Source organism: Palaemon carinicauda, chromosome 35 (assembly GCF_036898095.1).
Source record: "Palaemon carinicauda isolate YSFRI2023 chromosome 35, ASM3689809v2, whole genome shotgun sequence".
Classification (NCBI taxonomy): Eukaryota; Metazoa; Arthropoda; class Malacostraca; order Decapoda; family Palaemonidae; genus Palaemon; species Palaemon carinicauda.
In genome coordinates this window covers 1,362,784-1,376,679 of record NC_090759.1, presented here as the reverse complement: position 1 = coordinate 1,376,679, position 13,896 = coordinate 1,362,784, and the positions used below count along the sequence as shown (strand labels likewise).

Genomic DNA, 13,896 nt, shown 5'->3' with positions numbered 1-13,896 from the left:
ATATATATATATATATATATATATATATATATATATATATATGTATATATATATATATATATATATATATATATATATATATATGTGTGTGTGTGTGTGTGTGTGTTTACAACACTGATTAATCTAGCATGAGTATAAGTTACTTATTTTACACAATACTCAAGAATCTAAACCTTCACGTAAAAATCGAAAAGCCTTTTTATACAAGCTTACCTCATAAACCTATGACGTAAGTCGGTATAGAAAGGGTTTGCTACTTTTTTCGGAAATGTTTAGATTTTATTATTATCACTATTTTAGGTTTGTGGGTACTATACTGTAGTGTTGCGTAAATAGCATAAAGATCACTATTCAACGAATTCACCAACGAGCTACAACCGCGATACCCGTCCCCCATTCCATTCCCGCTTCGGTGTTTGACAGCATAATGATCCATTTGCATAGCCGCAATTTTCGTCGATGGGGAGTTTTATTAATTCCATATTTGTAGTAGATTCTTGTATTCAAGGATAGTTTAAAACATGCTTTTCTTGTGTTTAGTGTAATGTTTCCCAATTTGTGCATCCAAAAACAAGCTTGTTGACTTCGGCGGTTAATGTTATCAAAATTTAGATTTACCATCACGATACTTTATAATCTCTTTATTCATTAACATTATTTATTGACAAAACAATTATCTGAAGGAGAACTTAAGGTTAGTAAATAAGTTTATATTCTAATTTCTTGGTAATTATTTGAGAACAAGGATGCTATTGGGACAAAAATACTTCTGACCAATCAGCTATTAAGAAATTTTTCTGAGCTAAAACGGCACCCCTCTATCAGAGCAAATCTTCTTAATTAAGAAAATACTAATATAAGTATCCATAATTGTGAACTTCCTAAGCAATACAAATCCCCATAAGTAGTTTTTACACATTGGCAGAATGGCCATCAGCATATCAGGACACATCTAGGTTTTGCATTAATTTCCCTCATATGATAAAGAACAATTGTCTGGATATATATATATATATATATATATATATATATATATATATATATATATATATACTAATAATAATAATAATAATAATAATAATCATAATAATAATAATGATAATAATAATAAATAGATAACATCTTAGCGACGTCCAGAATTAAAAGACAGCTTCTCCTCGGAAAGATCTTCATGCAGAGAGTTTTCAGGATAACAGCAGGGGTACATTGGCTTTTCTCCATTTATTGTTTGGTGTCGACATGTGTGTGTGTGTGTTTGTATATACATAAATAAATCTTGTGTGTACTCTTCCAGATACCAATGGACTTCTACATCCCCGCGTGTGCGGATGCTATTGCCTCTCGTGGTTCCTAGTGCAAGAAATGCAGTTTTGTATCTCAGTGCAAATGGTACATCCTTTAAATTTCATACCTCATGAATTATTTACTGCTGATTATAGATTCTCCCATAACAGACCGTTCTCTATCTGACATCCCTTATTGTATGTATATGTTTTAGTTTTTGCGGTTTTTGCGACTATTATTATTATTATTATTATTATTATTATTATTATTATTATTATTATTATTATTATTATTATTATTATCGATAAATATTATGCATATACGCAGACATATTCAACACTTCCTGTCATCCTCACCTTTCCTCGTTACTTCCATTCCCCCTACCCGAGGTACTGGCAGAGAATGAGTAGTGAGTAGTTATAACTGTGGCAATGCCACTTAGCGTAATCTGAAAGAAGTACACATACACCCATATATATATATATATATATATATATATATATATATATATATATATATACTGTATGTACAGTATATATATATATATATATATATATATATATATATATATATATATATATATATATATATATATATATATATATATATATATATATATATATACTGTATATATATATATATATAATATATATATATATATATATATATATATATATATATATATATATATATATATATATATATCTATATATATATATATATATATATATATATATATATATATGTGTGTGTATATACTGTATATGTCCTAACTCGTGTACGTAGATGTCTTGTATATCAAGATAAATGAACTCAATATTCATGAGTATTCCACAAAAACCTATGTGTCTGCATATTTTGCAATAGCTGCATTTTGAAAACGAAGGCAGTAGTTAGTTGCCGATGAGCACTCGAGTTGACTAGTCCCTTACCTGAGAGGCTAGATTGTGTAATGTGTACTTACGAACAAATCTTTTATAATAAATGAAGAAAACCCATATGCCGATGTCTCGTTATCTGTCTGCACGGGTCATATTGGTGTTAGGTGTAAAAAATACGTCTGTGTATGCTGTGAGTGAAGTTCTTTAAACCGGTAAAATAAAAGTTCAAGATGGCCAGATACACAAGGACTAACATAGCAGACAAGGCTGTTGGTGAAGATGAGAATGAAGGAGCAGTGGGATATAATGTTCCCGATGAAGAATATACCCAGGAAATTAGAACGCAAGACTTGGAAAATAAGTTAGAACAGTTGGAAGAGTTAATTAACAGATTGGTGGTGGAACGAGAACAGAAGCGGAGTGCAACCACAGCATACCCGACGTACATAAACGAAGTTCAAACGCACACAAGTGAAAGTGCACATGCACAGCCGAGTGAAGATACGCAAATTGTAGTTCAAAAGTTGCCAGAACTCCAGGCACATGTTAGGCTTTTCGATGAACAACGACCTAAAGGAGGTTTTCAACCAATTGAGGTGTTTTGAGAGACTTTGAAGTAGCCACATATCGATGTTCGGAAAAAGAAAAAGCTATTCAAATAATTGGATTGCTGAAAGATACTCCGGCAATGGAAGTAATGTGATGGCCACAAGAAATTTACGACGTTATACTGAAATAAAACCACGTTTAGTTGAGAAGTATGCATTGAATGATGCGAGAAAGGGAGACCTAAAAGAAAATTACGAACCCAAAATACGGGAAGGTGAATCCGTTCTCAGTTTTGCTACTCATATTTTTCGGGATTGCGATTCGTTTGCTACCCGGAGTGCCAATCTCCCAGAAGGTGATAAAAAGGCAATTACCTGTAAACATATTCCCTTATTAGTAAACCTGTATTTATGAGGTTATTTGTTCGATGACAATTGCTCGTTAGCAGACGTAATGAGTGCGATACAAAAGATTTTAGACAGTTTGCCAGAAGAAAAAAGGACTGGGAATAACGGGGCTGATTCCGAGAAGTTGGCAGCCGTGAGAGGAAGTCGACCCCCGAAGAGAAGTAAGGGGGAATGCAGTCACCAGATTGGCAGTGTCTTCAGATGTTGGCCCTGTGGGGGAGAGGGGCACCGACAAGTGGAATGCCCCACCCAAGGATCCCCCCGCTGTTAAACTTGTCAGGCCTATGGTCATTTATCTCGAGAGTGTCCAGCCAAAAACGCCCAGGGCGGGCGGGCTGGGGCGCATGCACACCTCCCTCCGCCCAAAATCTGAGGAAAAGTGAACACAGGAAGGGGGAGACGAGGGAGTTTGATCCCCCCCCCCCACATGACATCACAAGAAGTAGCCAAGGAAGCAGTGACAACAGACGTGACAGAGCAGGCACTGGGACCTCCATCGGTACCCCCGACCTCACCCCCGCAGCACTAGGGAGAGGACCAAGGGGCAGCGGTATGGCGGCCGGGGTCATAAACCCGAGTCCGATATCTCGTAATGGCCGGCTGAGAATGCTAGTATTTAGGATCGACCTGCAAGATAAATCCATCCGAGCGCTGATTGACACAGGAGCCAGTGTTACATTGATTGAAAAAAAAATCTCCTCAAATCCCCTAGAGCCAGCGGCATCCATTGTTCTTGACACGACAGGAGGAAATAAACTACACATAAACCATACATCAATCGTCCAGTTTAAGGTTGGATCTGTGAAGTTTACACATGATTTTTTTGTCTTGCTCACCTTGGGAATTCCAGGAATAGAGGCTATCCTTGGAATAGACTTTATATCTAATAATCAAAATTGCATTTTTGGGGGAAAAGATACAATAACAGTAAAAGCAGGATGGTACATTTTGCCGATAGAAAGTCATGAGTCAGTAAGTGTGTGTGTGTTAGCTCGGTGAGACATCTAAGTAAGGTATCAGCTATACCTGAGAGAGGTGAAGTGTTGTCCCCCCAGACCCTTACGAGCATATCTGTGACCCCATGTCACCCTCTTGCGAAAGGAACCAAGGTAGTTGTTAAACCCCATGATAATTGGGCCCATATGATATTAGAGGGCTTCACAGAAATTAAAGAGAACAAAGCTGATATAACGATAGTTAATTTTCTAATAAAAGAGTTGTTTTAGGAAGTGATTCTGTGTGTGAATTAGAGTTATGTGAAATTGCTTAAAAGGGGATGTTGGGAGCCACAACTCCAGCCCACACATTCGAACGCACTCAGAATTTGATTATGCAAGCGTGAAAATTATGTCCGTCAGAATATCAGCCTGTAGTTAGTGACATTGTCAATAATTATTCTGATGTAATTGCAATTAGAGATGAGCCACCTGGGAGGATTGGTCGATTTCCCTTTAGCATTAAAACTGGGCAGGCGGAGCCGATCAGGTCAAAGCCCTAGAAGGTACCCATCCATTTCCAGGGAGAGATAAAAAGGGAAATTAATAAATTAAGGGAACAAGGGATAATCGAGGAGAGCGAATCCCCCTGGGCTTCTCCAATTGTGGCTGTTAGGAAAAAGGATAGCTCGGTAAGATTGTGAGTTGATTATAGGAAATTGAATGCAATCACTAAGGATAATGCATTCCCGTTGCCCTCAATCGAAGAATTACTTGTGAAACTAGGGGATAGCAAATATTTTACAACTGTTAATTTAAAATCTGGATACTATCAAATACTCATTCAGGAAGTCAATAAATGTAAAACGGCATTTATAGCTAGCTATCAATTATTTCAGTTTAATTTTCTTCCTTTCGGTGTTAAAAATCCTCCAAGTCATTTTTCTAGTTGGTGGTGGTTTTGTCGCCCTTAATTGGCCATAATGTTCTTGTTTTTTTAAATGATACCATAATTACAGGGAAAACGGCTGAAGAACATAATGATAATATTCGTATAGTTTTAGAAGCATTGCGACGTAATGGTATGAAAATAAATTTGTCAAAGTACCAATTTTTTTGTAATCAGGTCGAATTTTTAGGTCACATAATAACCCCAGAAGGTATCCAACCCTGCCCCAGTAAAGTATCACCTATTACAGATTTCCCCAGGCCACGTAACTCTATGGAAGTAGCTGGGTTCCTTGGGCTCGCTGGGTATTACCGTAAATTCATAAGAGGTTTTGGAGAGATAGCGAGACCCTTAGATGCTTTAAGGAAACAAAATGTAATGAATTAGGGAGAGGAAGAAGAAAGGGCCTTTAACCATTTGAAAGCTGCCTTAACTAGCAATGAATTACTCGCATATCCTAGATTAGATCGTCCGTTTTCATTGACAAGATATGCGTGTAGCGTAGCTATTGGTGGTGTAGTTTCTCAATGAGATGATAAAGGCAGAGAGAGACCCATTTGTTTTGCTTCCCAGGCGTTAAAAGGGGCAGAAAAGAATGATAGTACATCCGATCGAGAGGCTTTGGCTTTTTTTTTGGTTTCTAGAAAGGCATCGGGTCTTTTTATTAGGTCAGTCGATTGAGTTGTAAAGCGATCATCGCCCCTTACGTGATTTGTATTATTAAAAGTGATTTGACCTCTCGTCAAGTGAGATGGATTGAGAGACTGTTTGAATTTAACATAAAGGGTTTTCACCACATAGAAGGTAAGGCTACCAAGATAGCTAATGCTCTCTTTAGAAGTGCAGTAATAAGAGTAACAACCAGGGCACAAAAGAAAAAGAAGAACGTAACCAAAATAGTGAAGACCCCCATCATAATAGAGAAAATAGAGAACGGGATGACAGTTCCTGCGATGCACATGCAGTAGACGGGAGAGAGAGAGAGAGAGAGAGAGAGAGAGAGAGAGAGAGAGAGAGAGAGAGAGATGAATATACGTGGATGACTGAGGACATGACCAGGGGTGTCCTGAATGAATGCCCTGATGATGCAGGTTTGATTGGATTGGGAGGTTGGGACATAAAAGAAGTCCGAGAGGGACAGAAAAAAAGAGGAATGGATGGAAAGAGTGTGAGCAGTGATTAAAGGGGAATTGGAGAGTTATCCATCATTTCTGAATGTGCCTCGTGAGAAATTTTTTATTGAAAATTATGTCTTATATTGTGCTTACGAGAAGAGGGGAGGGGAATTTTGTGCACGGGTAGTTCTTCCTCCCTGTTTAATTAAACGAGCCATCCACATTGTACATGCAAGTCCGTATGCAGAGCATTTAGGGATTGATAAAACATTAAGGAGAGCACGTGAATCCTTCTTTTGATTAGGAATGAAAAAGTCTATTGTTACCCGGCGGGCCGACCTTCAAATACCAATTAGGCCTTGTTGCTTAATTTAAGGTGGCCGCAAGTAAACTGCCTTACGGCTTTATTTTTACCAGGTTACTGAAGTACACCCAAAACATCAGATTGGTAAACAAGAAAATAATCAAGAACAATCATAAACAAAAGAGGGTAAAAAGAACCTTGGAGACGTCAATGATAATTTATTATACAATATATATATATTTAAACAAACACTCGGAAAAGCTGCTCATGTAAACAAAATAGAAAATTACTTGGAAAACACTCTAATTTTATTTACTCAGTTATATAAATAATAAAGAGAACTTTCAGGACACAGACTGAAAACATACCACACTGAAAACATTTGGAAGAGAGAAGAGTACTAGTAAGAGGTATAGAGGCACAAAAGATTCATATACTATCACCCACTTTCGTCATCTCAAAATAACTTGTCAATATAGAAAAAGTAATAAGAAAGTTTAGAGCCTAGTTAAGTACATATATTCCCTACCTACCTAAACAGCTTTCGTGACCGAGAAATACTCACAAATATATAAAAAAACACACATTATATTAACGAAATTTCGTCCACCGATGGTACTCATGAAGTAATAATTTTAGAGTCGACTTGATACATAAAAAGGCACAAGGAATGCTCTGACAAGCCTTAACAGTACCTGTCACGAGACCTCACAGGGTCCAGAACGCTATCGATCTATTGCCGATCCTTGGGGTTGCTCACCAGCACAAAACCGTCCTCCTAAACCAAGGGATACATAACTCCCAGCACAACACAACCCTCTTCACTAAGGGATAAGCAGTGGCACCAAACCATACCTGTTTTTCAGGCCTCCCCGGGCCAAACGCTAGCGAACTATGGTCGTCCAAGTTAGCACCAACTGCTGCTGCTGCTGCTGCTGAAGTATTGATCCTGGATTACGGTTATCAGACCGCTGATGAGCACTAGCGTTCTTTAGCACAATATGTGGACTCCTCCTTAATCAAAATTATTTACCCTCCACCTTGACTCCCATTCTAGTCACGTGGAAGTCCAACTCACCATTAACATAACATGGAAAACAGAAAAGGGGCAGGAATTAACAACTGAACCTAAATACCTTCTTTACCAGCCCGTAGATGGCAGGCTGGTGCACACTAAAGAAAAGCAACTTTAAATTTTGAAAATATGAGAGCAATATGTTACAATTATTACTCAAAAGCTAGAATTACGTTACAGCCCCACCCTACCAAGAAATTTTTACGCAAGAAAAAATTTACATAAAAATAGTGAAGCAATCAAACAACTTGACAGGGGGCACAAAGCAAAGCTCTCAATAACTAGGTTCAATAGAGTTTAGAGATAATAAAAAAAAATTGTAAGTCCTGCAAAGGAAGAAGATTAAACAAATGTCATCAGTCATTCCCGGACCCCATCTTCTCCCTTTCCTAACCAACTATCTAAACCTAAACATACTTATCAAAAATTATCAAAAAGAAATTTTCCCAGCACCAAATTGACAAAATTACCCTAAAATAAAGGTACCCAAATGCAAAACCTAACTTAAACTTAACATAAACATCAGCCAGGGGATGGTTTGTTATTTGTTACCAGGTGTCTATCCCCCTGGCACATGCTGAAAACCCACAGGGGTGCAGCCCAATCCAGAGCTGTACCCATGCTTACACAAAATTCTGTCCAAAGTCTTTCCTTGGTACAAAACCTTTCCTTGGCGCTTTCACCTTTATGGCTTCTTCATATTTAAACACAGAAGGTTTACAAGATCATAAACCCCAATCCTGAAAAAAAAAAAAACAATGCATTAAAACAAGGAAATAATATTTAATAAACATACAAATAACTCCCGTTTTTGTATTAACAAAAGGCCTTTTCTCCTTACTGTAAATTACAAAAACAATAAAATGCCTGTGACCGAGAGCCTGTTATCTTGACAGGGCATCAGGGATGATATTCTCTCTTCCAGCGATATGCTGAATTAGTAGATCCCACTCCTGGAGACGAAGGCTCCACCTAAGGAGACGGTTATTCTTATTTTTAAAGAAATTCAAGAAGACCAGCGGATTATGATCCGTTCTTACCACAATAGGTCCTGTGCTAACACTTAGGTAAACCTAAAAGTGCTCCAAGGATAAAATGAGTCCTAAAGTCTCCTTTTCAACCGTTGAATATTTTTGCTGAGCTGGAGACAGTTTCTTTGAAAAATACGCCACCGGATACTCTTCACCATCACAACCTTGTGATAATACCGCTCCAACACCCACGTCGCTAGCATCCACAGCCAAGCAAAAAGGTTCCTTAAAATTCGGAGTTTTAAGTATTGGAGTGTTAATCATGGTTGACTTCAACTTATCAAAAGCATCCTGACATTCTGCAGTCCAGCAGACACGCTGACCTTTCTTAAGCAAGTTGGTCAGTGGATTAGCCACATCTGCAAAGTTCAATATAAACCGCCTATAATAACCCACCATCCCCAAAAATCGGCGAATACCTCTTCGATTCTCTGGTACCTGAAAATCGAGGATTGACTGAATATTTACCGATTTTGGGAGAATTTTGCCATGTCTCACCTCATGACCTAAATAGATTATTTTGACTTTTGCAAAATCACACTTGTTTAAATTAATCACCAGACCAGCTGCACGCAGCCTCTCGAACAAGCATTCCATGTTTTTCAAATGAGACTCCCAACTATTACTGTAAACTACAAGGTCATCTATGTAGACAACTACCCCCTCTAACTTATCAATCACTTGATTCATCAACCTCTGAAAAGTGGCAGAGGCATTTTTCATACCAAAAGGCATGACATTGCATGAATACAAACCTTCCGACGTAACAAAAGCTGATATTTCTTTAGCCCTTTCTGTTAATGGAACTTGCCAATAACCCTTTAAAAGATCAAACTTACTTATGTACTTGGCAGCGCCGACATCATTTATGCAATCTTCCACCCTGGGCAGAGGAAAACAATCAGACTCAGTAACTGCATTTACCTTACGATAGTCAAAGCACATTCTTTGTCCTCCCCCTTCCTTTTTGACTAGCACTGCTGGAGAACTCAACGGGCTGAAACTCCTTTGAATTAGATCATGAAGTAGCATGTAATCTACCTCTTGCTTAATGATGTCCCTTTTGGATGGATTCACTCTATATGGATGTTGTTTAATGGGACGAGCATCTCCCACCTCTATATCATGCATAAGTAGACTGGTTAGTCCTGGAACGTCCTGAAATAAAACTGTGAACTTTGTTATCAAGTTCATTACCCCCTTGGATTGGGTGGCACTTAAATGATCCAACATCCCGGGTAGATTTCCCAAAGCTACGGAATTTCCCAGCAAACTCATACTGGAAGTTTCACCAAATTCTTCTTTCTCCTCCACCTTGGCTAAAGACAGAACTGGTCGGATGGTTTCCCTGCCCTGGTAGGCTTTTAGCATATTAACATGGCATACTTGAGTCTTCCTCCAGTCAGGGGTTTCAACAACATAGTTTAGGTCATTCACCTCCTTTAAGATCTTCCAGGGCCCCGAGAATTTGGCTTTAAATGGATTGCCTGGAATTGGAAGCAACACCAACACCTCTTCGCCAACCTGAAAATTTCGTAATTTGGTTTTCATATCATAACGCTCTTTCATTTTTCTTTGACTCACCTCCAAAGTTTTTAAAGCAAAATCCCAAGAATTGATCAACTTTTCCCTTGAATCCCTTAAAAAGTTCAGCAAATTTACCCGAGGTTTTACTCCCTCCCAGTGATCCTTCACTACTTCTAAAGGTCCCCTTACTTTATGACCAAAAGTTAGTTCAAATGGCGAAAACCCCATTACATCACTAGGAATAGATCTGAAAGCAAATAATAAATAAGGAATTACCTGGTCCCAATTCTTGGGTTCCTGCTGCACATACTTACTAAGCATTGATTTCAATGTTTGGTGAAATCTTTCCAGTTGTCCTTGGCTCTGTGGGTGATAAGGCGAAGAAGTTACATGCTTTATGCCTAATTCTTCCAAACCCTGCTTAAATACTTTACTTTTGAAATTATTCCCACAATCAGACTGAATTACCCTGGGTAAACCAAATTTCGAAAAGAACCCCAGCAAAGATTTAAGAACCCTCCCAGCATGTATACTCCTTAAAGGAATTGCCTCAGGATACTGTGTGGTCCTATCCATCAGTGTCAAAATATATTGATTTCCACTGCTGGTCCTTGGCAAAGGGCCAACTATATCAATTATTACCTCTTCAAAGGGTTCTCCAATGGCTGGAATTGGCTGCAGTGGTGCTTTCGGGATTTTCTGATTCGGCTTCCCCGTTGTCTGGCAGACTTTGCAGGTCTTCACAAACTTCTTGACGTCTCTTCTAAGAGAAGGCCAGAAAAACAAATCTGAAAGTTTTTTAAAAGTTTTATTTATACCTAGATGACCAGACAGAAGGTTGTCATGAGCTAGCTCTAATAACTTACGTCTGTAGTTCACTGGTACCACAATCTGTTCTCTCACCTCCCATGCATCTGCAGGTGCTCGTTTTGCTCGACTTATCCTTTTCAACACTCCGTCCTTCCATTCTAAATGAGGACGACTATTATCCTGACTGACTTTCTTACTCCTCTCCTTCTCAAACTCCGCCTTCTGAGTCGCCGCAAATGTATCAATTGCCCATTTACCATTCTCGTCCTTCACGGAAGACAACATGGGATTTCCAGTTACACTTACCTCAGAACCATTTTTCTCAAATAATTTATCGAGCCCCATAAAGTCCATCTCCCTGGACTTGCTTTGGGCTCCCGAACGCGTGACCACGAAAACAGGCTTTTCAGTCTTTACCGACTTACCTTGCACCTGAGGACAATTACCTGGAGTCCGCATCTCACAGTCGTTGGCCACTATCACGTCCACTCCCTTTATGGGTAATTCATCCACAATTGCCAGATTTATGGGTCCTTTTACCCATTTAGATTTTAACACTAACTCTACCAAGGGGCATGCCGTTACTGTTCTCGGGAATCCCCCTAGTAACACAAATTTCTCCTGTCCCTGGCTCAGTCCTTCCGGCAATACCGAACGCAAAATTATGGATTGCGCCGCTCCCGTGTCCCTTAAAAGCTTTACCCGTCTCTCTGACCTATTCTGCCCTTTGATGCTCACTACACCTTCAGAGACATACTTTTTGAAACACTCATCTGTTGCAGTCGAGTCCCGACCCAACAGACCCACTGGCTTTGCTTTATCCAACCACAACCGGCACTTCTCTTTTATGCGACCTGGTTGCCCACAATGCCAGCACACCAGTTTTCCACCTTTCTTTGGTGACCCTGGCTTCTCACCTCTATCCGGTGATTCCTTTGTCCTCTTTCCAGGTGACTGACTTGCACCTTTTCCACTTGGATTCCTTTTTGTGCCCCACTTTGCCTTATCACTGAACCGATAGTTCCCCTTGTGGGAAAGGAAAAACTCATCAGCTGCTACAGCCAAAGTATCCAAAAGATCCAACTTAAGATCCTCTAAGTGAGTTTTCAGATCAAAATTAATATTATTTTCAAATTCTTCAACGAGTATCAATTCTTTTAAAGCATCAAAATCTTCCACACCTTTGGCTTTCAACCATTCCTGAAAAGCCACTCTTCTCCTCCGTGCAAATTCCACGAAAGTCTCCTCCCATCCCTTCTTCATATTTCGAAATTTCTGACGGTAGGCTTCAGGTACCAGCTCGTACGCTTTTAAAATCAAATTTTTCACTTGGGAATAGTCAGCACTCATTTCTTCGTTCAGGGCAGCATATATTTTCTGTGCTTTACCCATTAACCTACATTGTACCAGCGTAGTCCACATGTTTTCTGGCCATTCTAGTCTATTTGCTAGTTTCTCGAACACAGTGAAAAACTCCAAGGCTTCTGTTTCCTTAAAGACAGGCATTAATTTAATAGCATTCCCTATGTTAAATTTGCTTTCGGCAGGAACTTGCCTTAGGTGGAGTACTTGTAATTCATGCTTTTCCTGTTCTCTTTCCCTTTGTAATCTTAATTGTTCCTGTTCTCTTTCCCGTTCTATTCTTAGTTGTTCCTGATTAAATTTTGCTTGTAACATTACTTTTTCATGAATTCTTTCCTCTTCCCTCGTGGCTATCTGTAGTTTTATTTTCTCTATTTGCAATCTTTCCAATTCTAACCTATCCTGTACCGAGATATATTCAGTCCTATCAACACTACTTTTGGCCTTTGATGCTCACTACACCTTCAGAGACATACTTTTTGAAACACTCATCTGTTGCAGTCGAATCCCGACCCAACAGACCCACTGGCTTTGCTTTATCCAACCACAACCGGCACTTCTCTTTTATGTGACCTGGTTGCCCATAATGCCAGCACACCAGTTTTCCACCTTTCTTTGGTGACCCTGGCTTCTCACCTCTATCCGGTGATTCCTTTGTCCTCTTTCCAGGTTACTGACTTGCACCTTTTCCACTTGGATTCCTTTTTGTGCCCCACTTTGCCTTATCACTGAACTGATAGTTCCCCTTGTGGGAAAGGAAAAACTCATCAGCTGCTACAGCCAAAGTATCCAAAAGATCCAACTTAAGATCCTCTAAGTGAGTTTTCAGATCAAAATTAATATTATTTTTAAATTCTTCAATGAGTATCAATTCTTTTAAAGCATCAAAATCTTCCACACCTTTGGCTTTCAACCATTCCTGAAAAGCCACTCTTCTCCTCCGTGCAAATTCCACGAAAGTCTCCTCCCATCCCTTCCATCCCTTCTTCATATTTCGAAATTTCTGACGGTAGGCTTCAGGTACCAGCTCATACGCTTTTAAAATCAAATTTTTCACTTGGGAATAGTCAGCACTCATTTCTTCGTTCAGGGCAGCATATATTTTCTGTGCTTTACCCATTAACCTACATTGTACCAGCGTAGTCCACATGTTTTCTGGCCATTCTAGTCTATTTGCTAGTTTTTCGAACACAGTGAAAAACTCCAAGGCTTCTGTTTCCTTAAAGACAGGCATTAATTTAATAGCATTCCTTATGTTAAATTTGCTTTCGGCAGGAACTTGCCTTAGGTGGAGTACTTGTAATTCATGCTTTTCCTGTTCTCTTTCCCTTTGTAATCTTAATTGTTCCTGTTCTCTTTCCCGTTCTATTCTTAGTTGTTCCTGATTAAATTTTGCTTGTAACATTACTTTTTCATGAATTCTTTCCTCTTCCCTCGTGGCTATCTGTAGTTTCATTTTCTCTATTTGCAATCTTTCCAATTCTAACCTATCCTGTACCGAGATATATTCAGTCCTATCAACACTACTTTTAGTTTCTTCTTCCCATTTCTTAATGGCCGTCACTAACAGTACTAACAGAGTTCCTTTCTTTGTTCCTGGTGCTACAGAGATATTTATGAATTTTGCAATTTCCTGCAACTCAACCTTCCTTAAATCCCCTATTTCT

The 13,896-nt window shown here is 38.9% G+C and overlaps 1 protein-coding gene across 1 annotated transcript; it reads right to left on the bottom strand.

Annotated features, from left to right (window-relative positions):
• Positions 1-8,311: 8,311 nt before the first annotated feature.
• On the bottom strand, positions 8,312-12,621 carry LOC137627381 (uncharacterized). The gene is made up of 2 exons (XM_068358467.1): positions 10,700-12,621; positions 8,312-10,420 (listed from the first exon to the last, which is right to left on the bottom strand). The coding sequence occupies exons 1-2, from the start codon at positions 12,542-12,544 to the stop codon at positions 8,573-8,575; spliced, it is 3,693 nt and encodes a 1,230-aa protein (XP_068214568.1). The 5' UTR covers positions 12,545-12,621; the 3' UTR covers positions 8,312-8,572.
• Positions 12,622-13,896: the final 1,275 nt, after the last annotated feature.